Source organism: Leucoraja erinacea, chromosome 13 (assembly GCF_028641065.1).
Source record: "Leucoraja erinacea ecotype New England chromosome 13, Leri_hhj_1, whole genome shotgun sequence".
NCBI classification, from domain to species: Eukaryota; Metazoa; Chordata; class Chondrichthyes; order Rajiformes; family Rajidae; genus Leucoraja; species Leucoraja erinaceus.
This window is the reverse complement of record NC_073389.1, coordinates 52,068,888-52,088,598: the sequence shown is the minus strand read 5'-3', so window position 1 is coordinate 52,088,598 and position 19,711 is coordinate 52,068,888. Positions and strand designations below refer to the sequence as shown.

Below are 19,711 nucleotides of genomic sequence, written 5' to 3'. Positions count from 1 at the left end.
AGTGCTGTCTCCTTGCAAGAAGATTGACACAAAATGCTGGAGTAATTCTCTGCCTCTGGAGGCAGTGGAGGCCAATTCTTTGGATGATTTCAAGGGAGAGTTAGGTAGAGCTCTTAAAGATAGCGGAGTCAGGGGATATGGGGTGAAGCCTGGAACGGGGTACTGATTGTGGATGATCAGCTATGAACACAGTCCTGCATCTATTGTAACTCAGCGGGACAGGCAACATCTCTGGATAGAAGGCATGTGCTGGCTCGAAGGGCTGAATGGCCTACTCCTGCACCTTTAAGAGGAATCTTAGGGGTAACCTTTATCAACACACAAAGGGTGGTGGGTGTATGGAACGAGCTGCCAGAGGAGGTAGTTGAGGAAGGGAACTATCCCAAATGTTCACGAAACAGTTAGGCAGGTGCAATGGATAGGACTGGACAGAATTGGAATCTTTATGCTGACTGGGTAGCACACAAGCAAAGTTTTTCACTGTACCTGGGTACACTTGACAATAAACTAAACTGTTACAGGTTTAGATGGCTATGGGCCAAACTCAGGCAGATGGGACTAGTGTGTTAAAACCATATAATGTCATGTCATCCATCATCCTTCCTGAGGTCATCTGGTGCTGGCTTTACAGAAGGGGATCCAAATATATCAGTCTGAAGAAAGCCCTCGAGTGCTGGCAACATTTTTGAAAATCGTATCTGCACCGTTTCCAGCTTAACGGCATCCTTCCTATAGCAGGGTGGTGGGTGTTTGGAACAAGCTGCCAGAGGAGGTAGTTGATGCTGGGACTATCCCAACATTTTAGAAGCAGTTAGGCATTAGCAGATACACGGACAGGATAGGTTTGGAGGGATGGACAATAGACAATAGGTCCTCTCTGTGGACCATCACCTTGTCGTGGTGGAGAAGCTTGTGTGGGCCTGAGATCCTGAGAGCGATGCCGTCTGGAGCTGTCGATGCTCCTGGTGGGGCCACCCATGGCGGTAAGGTCGAGGGGGAGGTCCCTGACAAAGAGCAATCCAACCAAGACCTCAATGGTGGAACAGGCGGAGGACGATGGCTGACCTTAGTGGAGCTAACGTCACAACGGCTGGGAAGGCGGATGAAGGCTGCAGCAGGAAAAGGGTCTCCGGTCGTCTTGGACTCCATGCCACTGGATCCTGTCCCAGATCTGTCTAGGACCGTGGGGTGGCTGTCTGTGCACCAGTCTCCCCACGTTAAACAAAGTCACGCACAGGCGTCCTCCATCAGAGGACAGTCATACTCGTTTCGAGTGACCACCAATGATGATGAGACAATAGTGCGACAGTAGGCCATTCTGCCCTTCCGGCCAGCACCGCCATTCAATATGATCATGGCTGAGGATCAAACGCGGGCAGGTGGGACATGTTGGCCGGTGTGGGCAAGTTAGGCCAAAGGGCCTGTTTCCACGCTGTAACACTATAACTCTATGACTACGACTAAGGGTCCCGACCAGAAACGTCACCAAACCTTCTCTCCAGAGATGGTGCCTGTCCCGCTGAGCTACTCCGACATTTTGTGTCTATCTTCACATCAATTTCTCCTGCTTTTGACTGCAAATGCATTGAACAATGTGGCATCAGATGCACAGGCATCAGTCTTCAAATCAGCCAAGGTTCAATTAGCCGTTCTAATTAATTCTAGATTGGGATGTTCCATTTCGTACCAGGAAATATTAAATTCTTGCAAATGAATCTGAGCAGGAACTCCCTCTGCTGGACGTCCCACTAATTGCACTAAATGTCTGAAGAAGGGTCTCGAACTATTCCTTCGCTCCATGGATGCTGCCTCATCCGCTGTGTTTCTCCAGCATTTTTGTCCACCACTAATTGCAGACATCGTTTGATTAGAAATTAGTTGGCTTTGAAAAAATGGTTCTATCATTTAAATGGTTTAGAGATACAGCGCGGAAACAGGTCCTTTGGCCAGCGATCCCCACACATTAACGCTATCCTACACACACACACACACACACACACACACACACACACACACACACACACACACACACACACACCACACACACACACACACACACACACACACACACACACACACACACACACACACACACACACACTCACACACACACACACACTAGGGACAGTTTTAGGTTTATACCAAGCCCTTTAGCCGACAAATCTGTACGTCTTTGTAGTGTGGGAGGAAACCGAAGATCTCGGAGAAAACCCACGCAGGTCACGGGGAGAACGTACAAACTCCTTACAGACAGCACCCGTAGTCAGGATTGAACCTGGGTCTCTGGCGCTGTAAGGCAGCAACTCTACCGCTGCGCCACCGTGCCACCTTCAATGGTTCTTTGTTGTCACGTATGCATAGCACAGTAAATATTTTTGGCACACAAACCCACAAAGGTACAGTGGCTATATTTTGGAGCCATTTAAAAAGTACAAATTCTGGTGACAATGAAGAACCTTTGAATCATTGAGGACGGCACGGTGGCGCAGAGGTAGAGTCGCTGCCTTACAGCGCCAGAGACCCGGGTTCGATCCCGACTACGGGTGCTGTCTGTACGGAGTTTGCACGTTCTCCCCGTGACCTGCGTGGGTTTTCTACGAGATCTTCGGTTTCCTCCCACACTCCAAAGACGTACAGATTTGTCGGCTAAACGACAAATAGTTTAAGAATAAGGGGTAAGCCATTTAGAACGGAGACGAGGAAACACTTCTTCACACAGAGAGTTGTGAGTCTGTGGAATTCTCTGCCTCAGAGGGCGGTGGAGGCAGGTTCTCTGGATACTTTCAAGAGAGAGCTAGATAGGGCTCTTAAAGATAGCGGAGTCAGGGGATATGGGGGAGAAGGCAGGAACAGGGTACTGATTGGGGATGATCAGCCATGATCACATTGAATGGCGGTGCTGGCTTGAAGGGCCGAATGGCCTACTCCTGCACCTGTTGTCTATTGTCTATTGTATTGAGTTTGTACGTTCTCCCTGTTACTGCGTGGGATTTCTCCGGGATTTCTCCGCACCATTGCCTGACTGCTTGTCCTTCACAACAGAGTTTTATTGAAACTTACCGATTAGTGAAAGGCCTGGATAGAGTGAATGCGGAGAGGATGTGTCCACTAGTGGGAGAGACTCATATCTCTAAACTAAACCAAACCATTATTTGACTGAGTGATTTGGTGCATTGGTGAAGTGTTGTTTCTATAAGTGTGTTAATATATGAGATGTGTGCATGAGGTCTTATGCTTGAGTGTATATGTGATTTCTACGCAATCTGATCAGTGTGTGGTTAAGTGGTTATAAGCCTGGGTAGGTCTGGATTGTGTTCTATGCAACGATGTAACTGAGAGGCCTTTGTGTGATTGAGCTGTGCTGGAACTTGCAAAGAGTGTTTACTAACTTGGAGATAGACACAAAATGCTGGAGTAACACAACGGGACAGGCAACATCTCTGGGAGAGAAGGAATGGGCAACGTTTTCGGGTCGAGACCCTTCTTCCTGACTTCCTGACTTGGATTTGGCTGGGAATTTGCTGTGCATTTCAATATTACAAGACGATAATATTGTAATGAAACCTACTATCAGAACGCTTAAGAAACATTTAGACAGGTACATGAATAGGGCAGGTTTGGAGGGATCAGAGCCAAACGCTGGCAGGTGGGACAGGGTAGATGGGGCGTGTTGGTCGGCATGGGCAAGTTGGGCCGAAGGACCTGTTTCCACGTTGCGTCACTTTGACCAATAATCAATAGACAATAGACAATGGGTGCAGGTGTAGGCCATTCGGCCCTTCGAGCCAGCACAGCCATTCAATGTGATCATGGCTGATCATCACCAATCAGTACCCCGTTCCTGCCTTCTCCCCATATATCCTGACTCGGCTATTTTTAAGAGCCCTATCTAGCTCTCTCTTGAAAGTATCCAGAGTACCGGCCTCCACCGCTCTCTGAGACAGAGAATTTGCCCGTACACTAGTTCTATCCTACTCACACTAGGGGCAGAGGCGAATTAACCTGCAAACCTGTACGTCTTTAGGGTGTGGGAGGAAACCTGAGCACCCGGAGGAAAACCACGCAGGTCACGGGGAGAACGTACAAACTCCGTACAGACAACACCCATAGTCAGGATCGAACCCGGGTCCATGGCACTGTAAGACAGCAACTCTAACGCTGCACCACCATGCGAACCTAAGGCCTTCAAAGATGAAACTCAACTGTAATTACACCCAGAGGCAACACTCGAGGTCAGGATCGAACCGGGGACTCTGTCTCTGGCAGGCAGCAGTGCCACCCACCCATAATTTAATTGACGATATGTCTGTGAGGCCGACTGTTTTCAAAGGCCGTCTGCTTGGTTAGCCTTGCCGAGGTGGTTGGGCAGGCATGTTAGCCACGTTCCCCCATGGCTATGCTGTGCGCGTTAGTTTTAAGTTTAGAGATACAGTGTGGAAACAGGCCCTGTGGCCCACCGAGTCCACGCTGACCAGCGATCACCCACAGACGAGTTTTATCATACGCACCAATTAACATACGAAGATTGAGGGGGGGATCTTATAGAAACTTACAAAATTCTTAAGGGGTTGGACAGGCTAGATGCAGGAAGATTGTTCCCGATGTTGGGGAAGTCCAGAACAAGGGGTCACAGTTTAAGGATAAGGGGGAAATCTTTTAGGACCGAGATGAGGAAAAAACATTTTTCACACAGAGAGTGGTGAATCTGTGGAATTCTCTGCCACAGAAGGTAGTTGAGGCCACAGTTCATTGGCTATATTTAAGAGGAAGTTTGATGTGGCCCTTGTGGCTAAGGGGATCAGGGGGTATGGAGAGAAGGCAGGTACAGGATACTGAGTTGGATGATCAGCCATGATCATATTGAATGGCGGTCGGTGCAGGCTCGAAGGGCCGAATGGCCTACTACTGCATCTATTTTCTATGTTTGTATGTACGAACCTGCACGTCTTTGGAATGTGGGAGGAAGCCGGAGCACCCGGAGGAAACCCACGCAGGTCACGGGGGAGAACGTACAAACTCCGTACAGGTAGAGTTTGTACGTTCGTGGGCGGCACGGTGGCGCAGCGGTAGAGTTGCTGCATAGCGCCAGAGACCCGGGTTCGATGCCGACTACGGGTGCTGTCTGTACGTTCTCCCCGTGATCTGCGTGGGTTTTCTCCGAGATCTTCGGTTTCCTCCCCACACTCCAAAGACGTTCAGGTTTGTAGGTTAATTGGCTTGGTGTAAATGTAAACATTGTCCAGTGCTGAGTGATGATCTACCTAGAGCTTTTCAGCGTACTACATCTAGATCAAGATCTAGACAGCACCCGAGGTCAGGATCGAACCCGGGTCCCTGGCGCTGTAATAGCCCTGTCCCACAGTACGGGTTCATTCCAAGAGCTCTCCCGAGTTTAAAAAAAATCAAACTCGTAGTAAGCACGGAGAATAAACGTTGCGGGTACGTCGGAGCTCGGGGGCATCTCTTAGCGGCTCGTAACGTTAACGGCAGGTACTCGGGATGAATCGCTAACGGCAGGTAAGCACGGGAAGACTCATGAAGATTTTTCAACATGGTGAAAAATGTCCACGTGAGCCCCGAGTACCGACGAGTGGCCATTACCGTAAATCTCCGAGTTCGAATCAGGGCAAACTCAGGAGAACTCTTGGAATGACTCGCAGCATGGGACAGGGGTGTAAGGCAGCAACTCTACCGCTGCGCCCCCGTGCCGCCCCATTGCGTTGCTATGGTCGCGCACTGCCATAATTGTGCTCCCCACTGGTTTGCGTCAGGCTGTAAGACCAAGGCGAACGTGATTTAGTGGATGCCCTCTTTGGTAGATGTGGAGGAAAATAATCATCTTTGCTTTAAATTGGTTGTTAGTGCAGTACATCCGCTGATAAATATCTGTGAAGCCCATTTAATTACAACAAGCCGGTCATTATGCCAGGCCTCCCACCCAGTGCCTGCTTCCTGAAGCATTTGGCCACAAACAGTGCAGTTCATCTCGTATTTGTTTACGAGACAGAGCTGTACCCAAAATGGAGCTTGTTTATATCGGCATAAAAGTCACTACAGTTCAAAAGAATCCATTACCCAGATTGTTTTGACAAACGTTTTTTTCTTAGTTAGGAGATACAGCGCGGAAACAGGACCTTTGGTCTACCGGGTCCACACCGACCAGCGACCCCCGCATATTAACAGATAATAGACAATAGACAATAGGTGCAGGGTAGGCCATTCGGCCCTTCGAGCCAGCACCGCCATTTTAATGTGATCATGGCTGATCATCCCCAATCAGTATCCCGTTCCTGCCTTCTCCCCATATCCCCTGACTATTTTTAAGAGCCCTATCTAGCTCTCTCTTGAAAGCATCCAGAGAACCTGCCTCTACCACCCTCTGAGGCAGAGAATTCCACAGACTTATCACTCTCTGTGAGAAAAAAAAATTCCTCATCTCCATTCTTAATGGCTTATCCTTATTCTTAAACTTATATGGTTATATGGTTAAACTGTGGCCCCTGGTTCTGGACTCCCACAATATCGGGAACATGTTTCCTGCCTCTAGCGGGTCCAAGCCCTTAATAATCTTATATGTTTCAATAAGATACCCTCTCATCCTTCTAACCTCCAGAGTGTACAAGCCCAGCCGCTCCCTGCTCCTATACTCAAAAGGATTTGAGTATAGGAGCAGGGAGGTTCTACTGCAGTTGTACAGGGCCTTGGTGAGACCACACCTGGAGTATTGCGTACAGTTTTTGGTCTCCAAATCTGAGGAAGGACATTATTGTCATAGAGGGAGTACAGAGAAGGTTCACCAGACTGATTCCTGGGATGTCAGGACTTTCATATGAAGAAAGACTGGATAGACTCGGTTTGTACTCGCTAGAATTTAGAAGATTGAGGGGGGATCTTATAGAAACTTACAAAATTCTTAAGGGGTTGGACAGGCTAGATGCTGGAAGATTGTTCCCGATGTTGGGGAAGTCCAGAAAAAGGGGTCACAGTTTAAGGATAAAGGATCTTTTAGGACCGAGATGAGGAACACGTTTTTCACACAGAGAGTGGTGAATCTCTGGAATTCTCTGCCCGCAGAGGGTAGTTGAGGCCAGTTCATTGACTATATTTAAGAGGGAGTTAGATGTGGCCCTTGTGGCTAAAGGGATCAGGGGGTATGGAGAGAAGGCAGGTACAAGATACTGTTGGATGATCAGCCATGATCATATTGAACGGTGGTGCAGGCTAGAAGGGCCGAATGGCCTACTCTTGCACCTATTTTCTATGTATCTATGTATCTATGTATCTATGTATTCTCGCAGCATATGACAGTCCCGCCATCCCGGGAATTAACCTTGTAAACCTACGCTTCACTCCCTCAATAGCAAGAATGTCCTTCCTCAAATGAGGGGACCAAAACTGCACACAATACTCCAGGTGTGGCCTCACTAGGGCCCTGTACACCTGCAGGAGGACTATCCTAGACACTAGGGACAGTTTTTACATTTATACCAAGCCAATCAACCTACAAACCTGTACGTCTTTGGAGTGACAAGAGACAAGATAGACAAGAGACATTTGTTGCCACATGCACCAATTGATACAGTGAAATGTGTGGTCACCATACAGCCACACGAATAAAAAAGAACACAACACACGATAGACTTTAACATAGACATCCCCACACAGCGGAGTCAACGTTTCTCACTGTGATGGAAGGCACCACAGTTCAGTCCTCTTCCTGGGTCGAAACCGATGATCTCGGAGAAAACCCAACGTGGGTCAGGGGGAGAACGTGCAAACTCCGCGCAGGCAGCACCCGAGGTGAGGATCGAACCCGGGTCTCTGGCGCTGCATGCGCTGTAAGGCAGCAATTCTACCGCTGTGCCACCCTTTTAGCCGGAGGGTGGCGAAACTGCGGAATTTATTGCCACAGACGGCTGTGGAGGCCAGGTCAATGGATATATTTAAGGCAGAGACTGACAGATTTTTGATTAGTGCGGGTATCAGGGGTTATGGGGAGAATGGGGTTAGCAGGGAGGGATAGATCAGTCATGATTGAATGGCGGGGTAGACTTGATGGGCCGAATGGCCTTACTCTGCTCCGAGGACTAGGGGAAAAAAAGTAACAACTGCCCGAGAGAACAGTTAATGTCACTTCATTTTTTGCACTTTTCCCACATATTACTGAAAAAATATCAGATATTGATGGCGTCTGGAAGGCTGGATGATGACAGAATGTTTGCAGTGCATCAAGAACTGTGCTTGGTTGCACCATACAAAGATCTTCTTTTATGACTGAGGGGAGGAGGATTTTTTTTCTCAGAAGCCTGTGAATTTTTGGAATTCTCTAACCCTGTGATAGGAAGGCTGAGTCTTTAAGTGTATTCGGGCTGAGAGAGAGAGGGAGGGGGGGAGAGGGAGAGAAAGGGACAGGGGAGAGAGGGATAGAGGGAGAGAGAGAGAGAGGGAGAGAGAGAGAGAGAGAGAGAGAGAGAGAGAGAGGGAGAGAGGAAGGGAGAGAGAGAGAGAGAGAGAGAGAGGGGAGAGAGAGAGAGGGAGAGAGAGAGAGAGAGAGAGAGGAGAGAGAGAGAGAGAGAGAGAGAGAGAGAGAGGGGGGAGAGAGTTTAATGGAGGTGAATTGTTTTTATACAGAGCACTGATAACGCATTGTGTGTGTGTTTGTTGTGTGGTCGTTTTCAATGTGCCGGTAAATCTGCAGCAGATAAGAGTTTCATTGCTCCAGGGTGGAGCGGTGGTGCAGCGGTAGAGTTGCTGCCTCACAGCGCCAGAGACCCGGGTTCGATCCTGACTACGGGCACTGTCTGTACGGAGTTTGCACGTTCTCCCTGTGACCTGCGTGGGTTTCCTCCAGGTGCTCTGGTTTCCTCCCACGCTACAAAGACCTGCAGGTTTGTAGGTTGATTGGTCTTCAGTAAAATTGTAAATTGTCCCGAGTGTGTGTAAGACAGTGCTCGTGTGCGGGGGAGGGGGGGGGGGGGGGGGGGGGGGGGGGGGTCACTGGTAGACGCGGACTCGGTGGGCCGAAGAACCTGTTCCCCCGCTGTATCTGCAAACTAAACTAAACCCCAGTTCCTCTGATAATTGCGCACTGTTGATGATCTGCATTCTCGTCCGTCTCTCTGCTCCTCAGTGCTAGTCTTTGAATCGCTATCCATCTTTTTTTCCATGGTGGGGAACAAGCGAGAAAGCGATCTGGGTGGCACGGTGGTGCAGCTGTAGAGTTGCTGCCTCACAGCGCCAGAGACCCGGGTTCAATCCTGACCACGGGTGCTTGTCTGTACGGGGTTTGTGCGTTTCGCCCTGCTCCGGTTTCCTCCCACATCCCAAAAACCTATCCCAGGTTTGTAGGATAATTGCCACCTGGTGTGCATGATGCAGAAGTGGGTTAATGGAGGATTATACAATAGACAACAGGTGCAGGAGTAGGCCATTCGGCCCTTCGAGCCAGCACCGCCATTCAATGTGATCATGGCTGATCATCCACAATCAGTACCCCGTGTGCGAGTGTGCGAGGTGATCGATGGTTGCTGCTTACTCGCTGGGCCGAAGGGCCTGTTTTCATGCTTTGTAGTATTAAGGGTTTGGACACGCTAGAGCAGTGATTCCCAACCTTTTGTTGGCCATGCCCCACCTAATCACCTCTAAAATCCTGATGCCCCCCCCCCCCCATGTGGTGATATATAATTCTTATCATTTAAAAAGTGAACTCCGTTTCAGCTGAAGGCGATGGCGCGGTGATTATGTAATAACTACACAATAAAGACCTTTTTTACCCCAAAAAAATGATTTACTCAAAATAACATCTAAAACATAAACTACATATGTTTACCTGATGGAAAATCCAAAAAAATAAAAAACGAAACCTCCTCAGTCGCGCTCAATTGCCCCCCTTAAAAATCAAATTGCCCCCCTGTGGGGCGTACGCCCCACGTTGGGAACCACTGCGCTAGAGGCAGGAAACATGTTCCCAATGTTGGGGGAGTCCAGAACCAGGGGCCACACAATTTAAGAATAAGGAGCAAGCCATTTAGAATGAAGACGAGGAAACACTTTTTCTCACAGAGAGTTGTGAGTCTGTGGAATTCTCTGCCTCAGATGGCGGTGGAGGCAGGTTCTTTGGATGCTTTCAAGAGAGAGCTAGATAGGGCTCTTAAAGATAGCAGAGTCAGGGGATATGGGGAGAAGGCAGGAATGGGGTACTGATTGGGGATGATCAGCCATGATCACATTGAATGGCGGTGCTGGCTCAAAGGGCCGAATGGCCCACTCCTGCACCTGTTGTCTATTGTCTATTGTCTATTGTATCTCTAAAAACTAAAAACCGCATAGTGGAAGCAAAACGAAATGCCTAAATGTAATCTGAAAATGAGTTCATTAGTTCTCGGAGCAGAACGGCCCCATAGCAGAAGTGTCGATGTCGCAGGGCTGGGAACTGGAAGTATCCTGAGCTAATTCTGCCACCACCATCGTCTACTGCAACAAGTGATGGCTCCCACTGATTGTCGCCGGAAGCTTCAGGACGGACGATGACAGCGAGGTCAACATTTGAAACATGGTAGATGGACACGAAAGAAGGCACGACAGATCAGCCATGGTCACAATGAATGGCGGTGCTGGCTCGAAGGGCCGAATGGCCTCCTCCTGCACCTAGTTTCTATGTTTCTATGTAAGAAGGAGCAGAATTAGGCCATTCAGCCTATCACGTCTACTCCGCCATTCGATCATGGCTGATCTATCTCTCCCTCTCAACCCCATCCTCCTGCCTTCTCCCCACAACCCCTGACACCCGTGCTAATCAAGAATCTGACAATATCCATTGACTTGGCCTCCGCAGCCGTCTGTGGCAAAGTATTTTGGACGTATGTGTGAAGTAAAGTGAAAATGGTACCAAAATTATGGGAGGATCCACTGTACTAATGATTCAGGTTCTCATCGAATCATAGAGTGATACAGCGTGGAAACAGGCCCTTTGGCCCGACTTGCCCACACCGGCCAATATGCCCCATCTACACTAGTCCCACCTGCCTGTGTTTGGTCCATATCCCTCTAAACCTATCCTATCCATGTACCTGTCTAAATGTTTCTTAAACGTTAGGATAATACCTGCCTCAACTACCTCCTCAAGCAGCTCGTTCCATACACCCACCACCATCTGTGTGAAAAAACTACCCCTCAGATTCCTATTAAATCTTTCCCCACCCTCACCTGAAAACCTGTGCCCTCTGGTTCTCGATTCACCCACTCTGGGCAAGAGACTCTGTGCATCTACCCGATCTATTCCTCTCATGATTTTTATACACCTCTATAAGATCACACCCTCATCCTCCTGCGCTCCAAGGAATAGAATCCCAGCCTGCTCAACCTCTCCCTATAGCTCACACCCTCTAGTCCTGGCACTCCTTCAAAAACACCAAGCTCCTGTCAAGCCGCAAGCCGACCCCTCCTCTGTTCTACGCCCTGACACCATGACACCAGAAGGTATGTATTTTATGGCCTCAAGAAGGTTTGTTATCTGTTGCTGCGGAAACAGCGGACAAAGCACTTAATTGGCACCCACAGTAAATTAAGCTCACACTCACGGGAAGCCCCATGCGATGAATAGTTAATTTCCCCCTCCTGCTGCTAATGAAAAGCGATCTTTAATCCATTGTCCATCCCATAAGGAAGTTTACTCAATATGGGGAAATGTTTGAAAAGTCCTCCGCACCTCACACTCCGATGGGAGATATAATTGGGACAATGGCTATTGCTGGTCGCTACCTGTTTTAATGTCCACACGCTTGCTGCACTTATTACAGAACAATACTGTGTGTGTACTGTGTGTGTGTGTGTGTGTGTTCCCTCCTCTACCTGTCCTGTCCGCTGCCCGTTTGTTCAATTACAAGCCGGAGTAGGGAATAATTCTCGACTGTGTTGATGTCCGATCCTGGAGATTTTTGCACCAAGATAAGGCCGCGCAAGGATTTTTGGAGAGGCTGTCTTCAAAGTCGATAATGCATTTGTCATTCCTCTGTCATTGGAATGGAACGGCGGTGAGTGTTAACTAATTGACTGCGGCATTCTTGAACAAGAACATTTCAGGACACTGTTCCTGGCTGAAAGCCAACTTTGACCTGTACATGTACAAATAGTATTACTTTTTACCTGGGATGCTTTTAGTTTAGTGTGGGAACACTAGTGTATGGGGAGTCCAGAACCAGGGGCCACAGTTTAAGAATAAGGGGTGAGCCATTTAGAACGGAGATGAGGCAACACTTTTTCACACAGAGAGTTGTGAGTCTGTGAAATTCTCTGCCTCAGAGGGCGGTGGAGGCAGGTTCTCTGGATACTTTCAAGAGAGAGCTAGATTGGGCTCTTAAAGATAGCGGAGTCAGGGGATATGTGGAGAAGGCAGGAACGGGGTACTGATTGTGGATGATCAGCCATGAACACATTGAATGGTGGTGCTGGCTCGAAGGGCTGAATGGCCTACTCCTGCACCTATTGTATTTTTTTTAAATAATATTTTTATTAGAAGCAAGTACATAGTAAGAACATTTCATGTATATCAGTCATACATTACTAATATTATCAGTTATTTAATGACTGCTATTTTATTTTCATAGATAGAGAATTAAAAAAGAGAGAAACAAAGGCATAATAAAGAAGAATTGAATAATTTACTAATAATACAATATTAGAGATAGGTTCGAAAATTATTAAGTATAACTTTTCATCTAATCCTGAGTTCGAGCTTCAGTTTCTCGTGCTGAACCATTTTACCCCTTCAAATAGTCAATAAATGGAGACCATACTATTGTCTATCTATTATGTTTTGTTTTGCACTAATATTGTTTATTTATTTATTTGTTCGTTTGTTTATTGACCCTTTTCTTGTTTATTTATGATCTTATTTATTGAGTATTGCATTTACAACCCCATTGTGCTGCTGCAAGTAAGAATTACAATGTTCAATTTCGGTACATAGGACAATTGAACAAACACTCTTGGCACCAGCATTTTTGTGTCTAACTTTGGTATAAACCAGCATCTGCAGTTCTATTCCGTTTAATTATTTTTGACTGTCGACAAAAGTGCGGGAGAAACTCAGTGGGTGCGGCAGCATCTATGGAGCGAAGGAAATAGGCAACGTTTCGGCCCGAAGCCCTTCTTCAGACTGATGTAGGGTGGGGGTGGAGAAGAAAGGAGCTTCGGAGGGGGAGGAGAACTTCTTCAAAGTAGGCATACCTTGAGGAGATTTCGCAGTGGAGTAGACAAAGAGTAGACAAATGCAATATTAGTTTAAGAAGGAACTGCAGATGCTGGAAAACCGAAGGCGACTTCTTGACTGATCTGTAATTGCAATTCCACAGTTTAGCCACCAGAGGGTGGGAAAGACATTTTGTTGTCTACTCTGCCAAAGCTATTACAGAGATTCAAGATTCAAGATTTAAGATTCAATTTAATTGTCATTTGGACCCCTTGAGGTCCAAACGAAATGCCGTTTCTGCAGCCATACATTACAAACAAATAGACCCAAGACACAACATAATTTACATAAACATCCATCACATCGCTGTGATGGAAGGCCAAAAAAACTTATCTCTCCACTGCACTCTCCCCCCCCCCCGATGTCGGAGTCAAAGTCAAAGCCCCCGGCTGGCGATGGCGATTGTCCCGCGGCCATTAAAGCCACGCCGGGTGATGCAAGGTCGCACACCGGGTTCTTGATGTTAAAGCCCCCGGCGTGCGCTCGCACAGTCCCGCGGCCATTCCAAGCCGCGCGGGGCGGTGATGTAAGGCCCCGCTCCAGGAAAGACACAGAGTGCTGGAGTAACTCAACGGGTCCGGCAGCATCTCTGAAGAAAATAAACACGTGATGTTTCGGGTCAAGACACTTCTTCTGAATGTATGTCTGAAGAATGGTCTCGACCTGAAACATCACCAATTCCCTTTTCTCCAGTGATGCTGATATTTTTACGACAGAGATAGATAGATTCTTGATTAGAACTGATGTCAGGGGTTAGGGGGAGAGGGCAGGAGAATGAGGTTGAGTGGGAATGATTGATCAGCCATGATTGAATGGCAGAGTAGACTTGATGGGCTGAATGGCCTAATTCTGCTTCTATCACTTATGAACATGAACTTATGACCCGCTGAGTTACTTCAGTTTTTTTGTGTCTCTCTTTGGGCAGATAATGTTACAGGTGCGGACCCTTCCCCAGACTCCAAACTTCAACAGTTTTTATTAAGGTTGCCACTTTTATATTTGGAAATGCCTAATCATTGACAATAGCATCTCCATCCTGTGACAATTCACTGGAATTTAGAAGGATGATAGAGGATCTTATAGAAACATATACAATTCTTAAGGGATTAGACAGGCTAGATGCAGGAACAATGTTCCCCATGTTTGGGGGAGTCCAGAACCAGGGGGTCACAGTTTAAGAATAAGGGGTAGGCAATTTAGGACAGAAATGAGGAAAAACTTTTTCAGCCAGAGAGTTGTGAACCCATAGAATTCTCTGCCACAGAAGGCAGTGGAGGCCAGTTCACTGGATGTTTTCAAGAGAGAGTTAGATATAGCTCTTGGGGCTAAAGGAATCTAGGGAAATGGGGAGAAAGCAGGAACGAGGTACTGATTTTAGATGATCAGCTATGATCATATTGAAGGGAGTGCAGCGTAGGTTTACAAGGTTAATTCCCGGGATGGCGGGACTGTCATATGCAGAGAGAATGGAGCGGCTGGGCTTGTATTCTCTGGAATTTTAAAGGATGAGAGAGAATCTTATTGAAACATATAAGATTATTAAGGGTTTGGAAACGCTACAGGCAGGAAACATGTTCCAGATGTTGGGGGAGTCCAGAACAGAGCCACAGTTCAAGACTATGGGGTAGGCCTTTTAGAACAGAAACGAGGAAACACTTTTTCTCACAGAATTCTCTGCCTCAGAGGGTGGTGGAGGCCAGTTCTCTGGATACTTTCAAGAGAGAGCTAGATAGGGCTCTTAAAGATAGCGGAGTCAGGGGATATGGGGAGAAGGCAGGAATAGGGTACTGAGTGGGGATGTTCAGCCATGATCACATTGAATGGCGGTGCTGGCTCGAAGGGCCGAATGGCCTACTCCTGCACCTATTGTCTATTGTCTATTGAATGGTGGTGCTGGCTCAAAGGGCCAAATGGCCAACTCCTGCATCTATTTTCCATGTTTCTATTTTTTAAAACTATTCTTATTTCTTGCACAGAGGGACAGTAATAGCAGCGGCGATATTTGGGATCATCATTCTCCTGGGAGTCATCGCAGGCATTGCCATTTGCTTCGGCATGTATCTGAATGACTACTGGAACACGCGTGTGGGCGTCATGCAGGGACCTCAGCTCAATACCGTCACGCGATTCAATGGTAAGCATCTACTTGAAGAAACTCCTATCAAGTGAAGGTGTTTTCATCTGCCTAGCTCTTTCTCAAATTACCATCTTTCTATCTGTTGTGTCGGAAGGAACTGCAGATGATGATTTAAACCGGAGATAGACACAAAACGCTGGAGTAACTCAGCGGGACAGGCAGCATCTCTGGAGAGAAGGGATGGGTGTCGGTTTTGTGTCTGAAGAAGGGTCTCGACCCGATAACGTCACCCATTCCGTCTCTCCAGAAATGCTGCCTGACCCGCTGAGTTACTCCAGCATTCTGTGTCTTCCTTTCAATCTGTTTCTCTGTTATCATTTTGGAAATAGTGCAAAAATCATGGGATATAGAATATAGGTCATAGCATGGAACATAGAGCATAAAACATGGAGCACGGGGCACAGGACAGTAAACAGAACATAGATCGTACTTGGAAAGGACACGTTTGGAGCGATATGGACCAAACGCAGGCAGGTGGGACGGGACTAGTGCAGCTGGGACATGTTGGCTGGTGCGGGCAAGTTGGGCCGAAGGGCCTGTTTCCACATTGTATCATTCTATGGCTCTTTGACTCTATATTGTATATAGAACATAACGCATGGAACATGGAACATGGATCATACACCATACAACATACAACATAGGAAGTATAACATAGAGCATAGAATGTAGAACATAGAGATACCATATAGAACACAAAATAGAACATTGAACATGGAACTTAGAACTTAGAACATGGAACATAGAACATACAACATCAGTTCAGTTCAGTTTCAGTTTTGTTTCCTGTCACGTGCACCGAGGTACAGTGAAAATGTTTTACATGCAAAGTATAACATAGAACAGAGCGTGGAACATAGAACATATAGAGGGGGAGATAGATCAGCCACGATTGAATGGCTGAGAAGACTTGAATGTGTCGATTGGCCTAAATCCACTCCTATGGCATATGAATTTATAAACATAGAAAATAGAACATAGACATACAACATAGAACATGTTAAAATAAAGCATAGAACATTGTCACAGGGAGAACCTGCTGCAAACGCCACACAGACAGCATCCGAGGTCAGGATCGAACCCAGATCTCTGGTGTTGTGGGGCAGCATCTCTACCAGTTTTGCCACTGTGTTTCAATTCTATTGATTATGATTGTTCAGTTAGTTTAGTTTATTGTCACGTGTACCGAGGTACAGGGAAAAGCTTTGTTGTGGCGTGCTATCCAGTCAGTGGAAAGACTATACATGATTACAATTAAGCTGTCCACCGTGTACAGATACAGTGTCATGGGAACAGCGTTTGGTACAAGATAAAGTCCAGTAAAGTCTGAGGACAGACATTGTTGCCATAGAGTGAGTACAGAGAAGGTTCACCAGACTGATTCCTGGGATGTCAGGACTTTCATATGAAGAAAGACTGGATAGACTTGGCTTATACTCTCTAGAATTTAGAAGATTGAGGGGGGATCTTATAGAAACTTACAAAATTCTTAAGGGGTTGGACAGGCTAGATGCAGGAAGATTGTTCCCGATGTTGGGGAAGTCCAGAACAAGGGGTCACAGTTTAAGGATGAAGGGGTAATCCTTTGGGACAGAGAAAAACATTTGTCACAGAGAGGTGAATCTGTGGAATTCTCTGCCACAGAAGGAAGTTGAGGCCAGTTCATTGGCTATATTTAAGAGGGAGTTAGATGTGGCCCTTGTGGCTAAAGGGATCAGGGGGTATGGAGAGAAGGCAGGTACAGGATACTGAGTTGGTTGATCAGCCATGATCATATTGAATGGCGATGCAGGCTCGAAGGGCCGAATGGCCTACACCTGCACCTATTTTCTATGCTTCTATGTTTCTATGACAGCACCCGTAGTCAGGATCGAACCCGGGTCCGTGGCGCCGTGAGGCAGCATCTCTACCGCTGCGCCACCGTGCCGCCCATTTGTAGGCGGGGTATTGTGCGAAAAATAAGCAGGGTCCAAAAATGGTGATGTGAGAATGCCAAGTCAGCAGAATTAAATCAGCCAGTTTAAACTGAACTATATTAGAGATACAGTGGGTCTGCACCAATCAGCGATCACCTGTACACTAGCACTCTACCTTACACACACTAGGGACATTTTTTTAAATGGAAGTAAAGATATTCAATGGATGTCCATTGGGAAGATTGTTTACGTTACCTAAATTTAGTTTAGTTTAGAGATACGGTGCAGAAACAGGCCTTCGGGCCACTGGGCCCGTGCCGACTGGCGATCCCCGCCCATAATCATTAGCCTAGGTTCAATAGGGACAATTTGCATTCATACCCAGCCAATTAACAGAGTATGTCTTTGGAGTTTGGAAGGAAACTGGAGCACCTGGAGAAAACCCACGCGGTCACGGGGAGAATGTACAAACTCCGTACGGACAGCACCCGTAGTCAGGATCGGATCCCGGTCCCTGGCGCTGTGAGGCAAAAACTCTACCGCTGCGCCGCTGTGTTTATTAAAATAGTTTTTATATCTATCCTTGAGAGTAGACATTCTTCAGTATTTATTAAACAAGTTTTTATATTTGTGTGTGTGTGTACTAGGCAGCAGACTTTTTTCTAATATAGCTGGAAACTCTTTTGGGGATATGGATTGCTGCCAATTCGGTTCATATCTTTTTATTGCTCTTTATGTTTCTTTGCAGCCTCACCTTCTCCTCCCCCCTACAGTCACAACCAAGAGATGGATGATGCTGGCGATCCACCCCCACCATATAGTCTCACGTCTCCAGCTGCTCCAGAGTCTACGCCACCCCCACCTTACCCAGGCTGCTCAAGTAAATAAACTCCCCAACGCCCCGATGTTATTGAACGCTGGAAACCGGATGCTGATTGGGGAAGGACATCGCTCCGTAATGAACGGGGTTTCCTCGGGCTGCTAGAAGGAACGTACCGTCATCCCCCTAACTTATTCCAGCTCCGCGGCCGAACGCTAATGACATCCTCGATTCTTTAAGCAACATCCAAGATGGCCACCAACCCAGGCAGCCATTTGCATGCGGGCCACAGCAGTAGATCTACAATCACATATTACAATCGCTCCACACTCTAAAATCCCTACTCCCACAGTAACATTTCTTACCCTAACTATGATCTTCTTAAACATGGACTTTGATGGCTTTACCTTGCTCCAAACGTTATTCCCTTATCATGTATCTATACACTGTGAATGGCTTGATTGTAATCATGTGTTGTCTTTCTGCCGACTGAAGCTTTTCACCGTACCTCGGTACAGGTGACAATAAACTAAACTGCACTCCTTTCCTGTGAGAGAGGTTCCTTCCCACCCAAACCACCCCCTCCCCGGGTACTTTCCCTTGCAACCGCAGGGAATGCTACAATTGTCGCTTTACCTCCCCCCTCGACTCCATCCAAGGACCCAAGCAGTCTTTCCAGGTGAGGCAGAGGTTCACCTGCACCGCCTCCAACATATAGTAAGTGTTTATCCCAGCTCTCTTTTGAAATTTTTATAGCTAGTTCTTGTTCCCAGTCTCTTCTAATACCATCAGTTGTAGGTATTTCTATATTTAAAATAGTGTTGTATAAGTATGATATTAGATTTGCTGATTCAGCCTTTGACTTCATTGCTTCGCCCAGTAAGTCTGGAGGCATGTTATGATAGTCTTTCGTGTATTTTTTCACATAGTCACACAATTGAAGATATTTAAAATATTGATTATTTCTCAAATTATAGTTCAGTTGTAATTGTTGAAATGAGAATAATTTTCCGAATTCATACAAGTCTCCGAGCGTTTTGATTCCTATTCTTTCCCATTGTGTAAATGATTTATCTATAGTAGAAGGTTTAAACAACGGATTATTGACTATTGGCATTAAAAGAGATAGATTTCTTAATTTTAGATTCTGTTTTATTTGTTTCCAAGTTCTAATTGCGCTATGTATAATTGGATTTCTATTGTAATTTTTGTTATTCAGATTCATTGGTGAAAGGAGAGTCGCTCCTATATTACACGGAGAGCAGTCCTCTCTCTCCATTACAATCCAGTCCACCTGCTGGACAGAATTGTCCAGCAGGTGAATCATATTTTTTAATATGTACTGCCCAATTATAGTACATAAAGTTAGGGAGCGCTAGACCACCCAGCTCTTTGGGTTTACTAAGGTGTGTTCTTTGTATTCTGTGGGATTTATAGTCCCATGTAAAATTTGTAATGTCTGAGTCCAGTTTTTTGAAAAACTTTTTTGGAAGATATATAGGTATTGATTGAAATAGATATAGGATTTGTGGTAGAAAGATCATTTTTATAGCATTTATTCGACCTATTAAAGACATCGGGAGCGTTTT

The 19,711-nt window shown here is 46.6% G+C and overlaps 1 protein-coding gene across 1 annotated transcript; it reads left to right on the top strand.

The window, feature by feature from the left end:
* Positions 1-10,031: 10,031 nt before the first annotated feature.
* cyyr1 (cysteine/tyrosine-rich 1) lies at positions 10,032-19,413 on the top strand. The gene is made up of 3 exons (XM_055645237.1): positions 10,032-12,032; positions 15,226-15,383; positions 18,051-19,413. The coding sequence occupies exons 1-3, from the start codon at positions 12,022-12,024 to the stop codon at positions 18,188-18,190; spliced, it is 309 nt and encodes a 102-aa protein (XP_055501212.1). The 5' UTR covers positions 10,032-12,021; the 3' UTR covers positions 18,191-19,413.
* Positions 19,414-19,711: the final 298 nt, after the last annotated feature.

Bases quoted from the DNA above. Each gene is read 5' to 3' on its own strand.
- cyyr1 (XM_055645237.1), top strand. The intron at 15,384-18,050 runs GTAAGCATCTAC...GTTTCTTTGCAG, and splicing joins TACCGTCACGCGATTCAATG to CCTCACCTTCTCCTCCCCCC.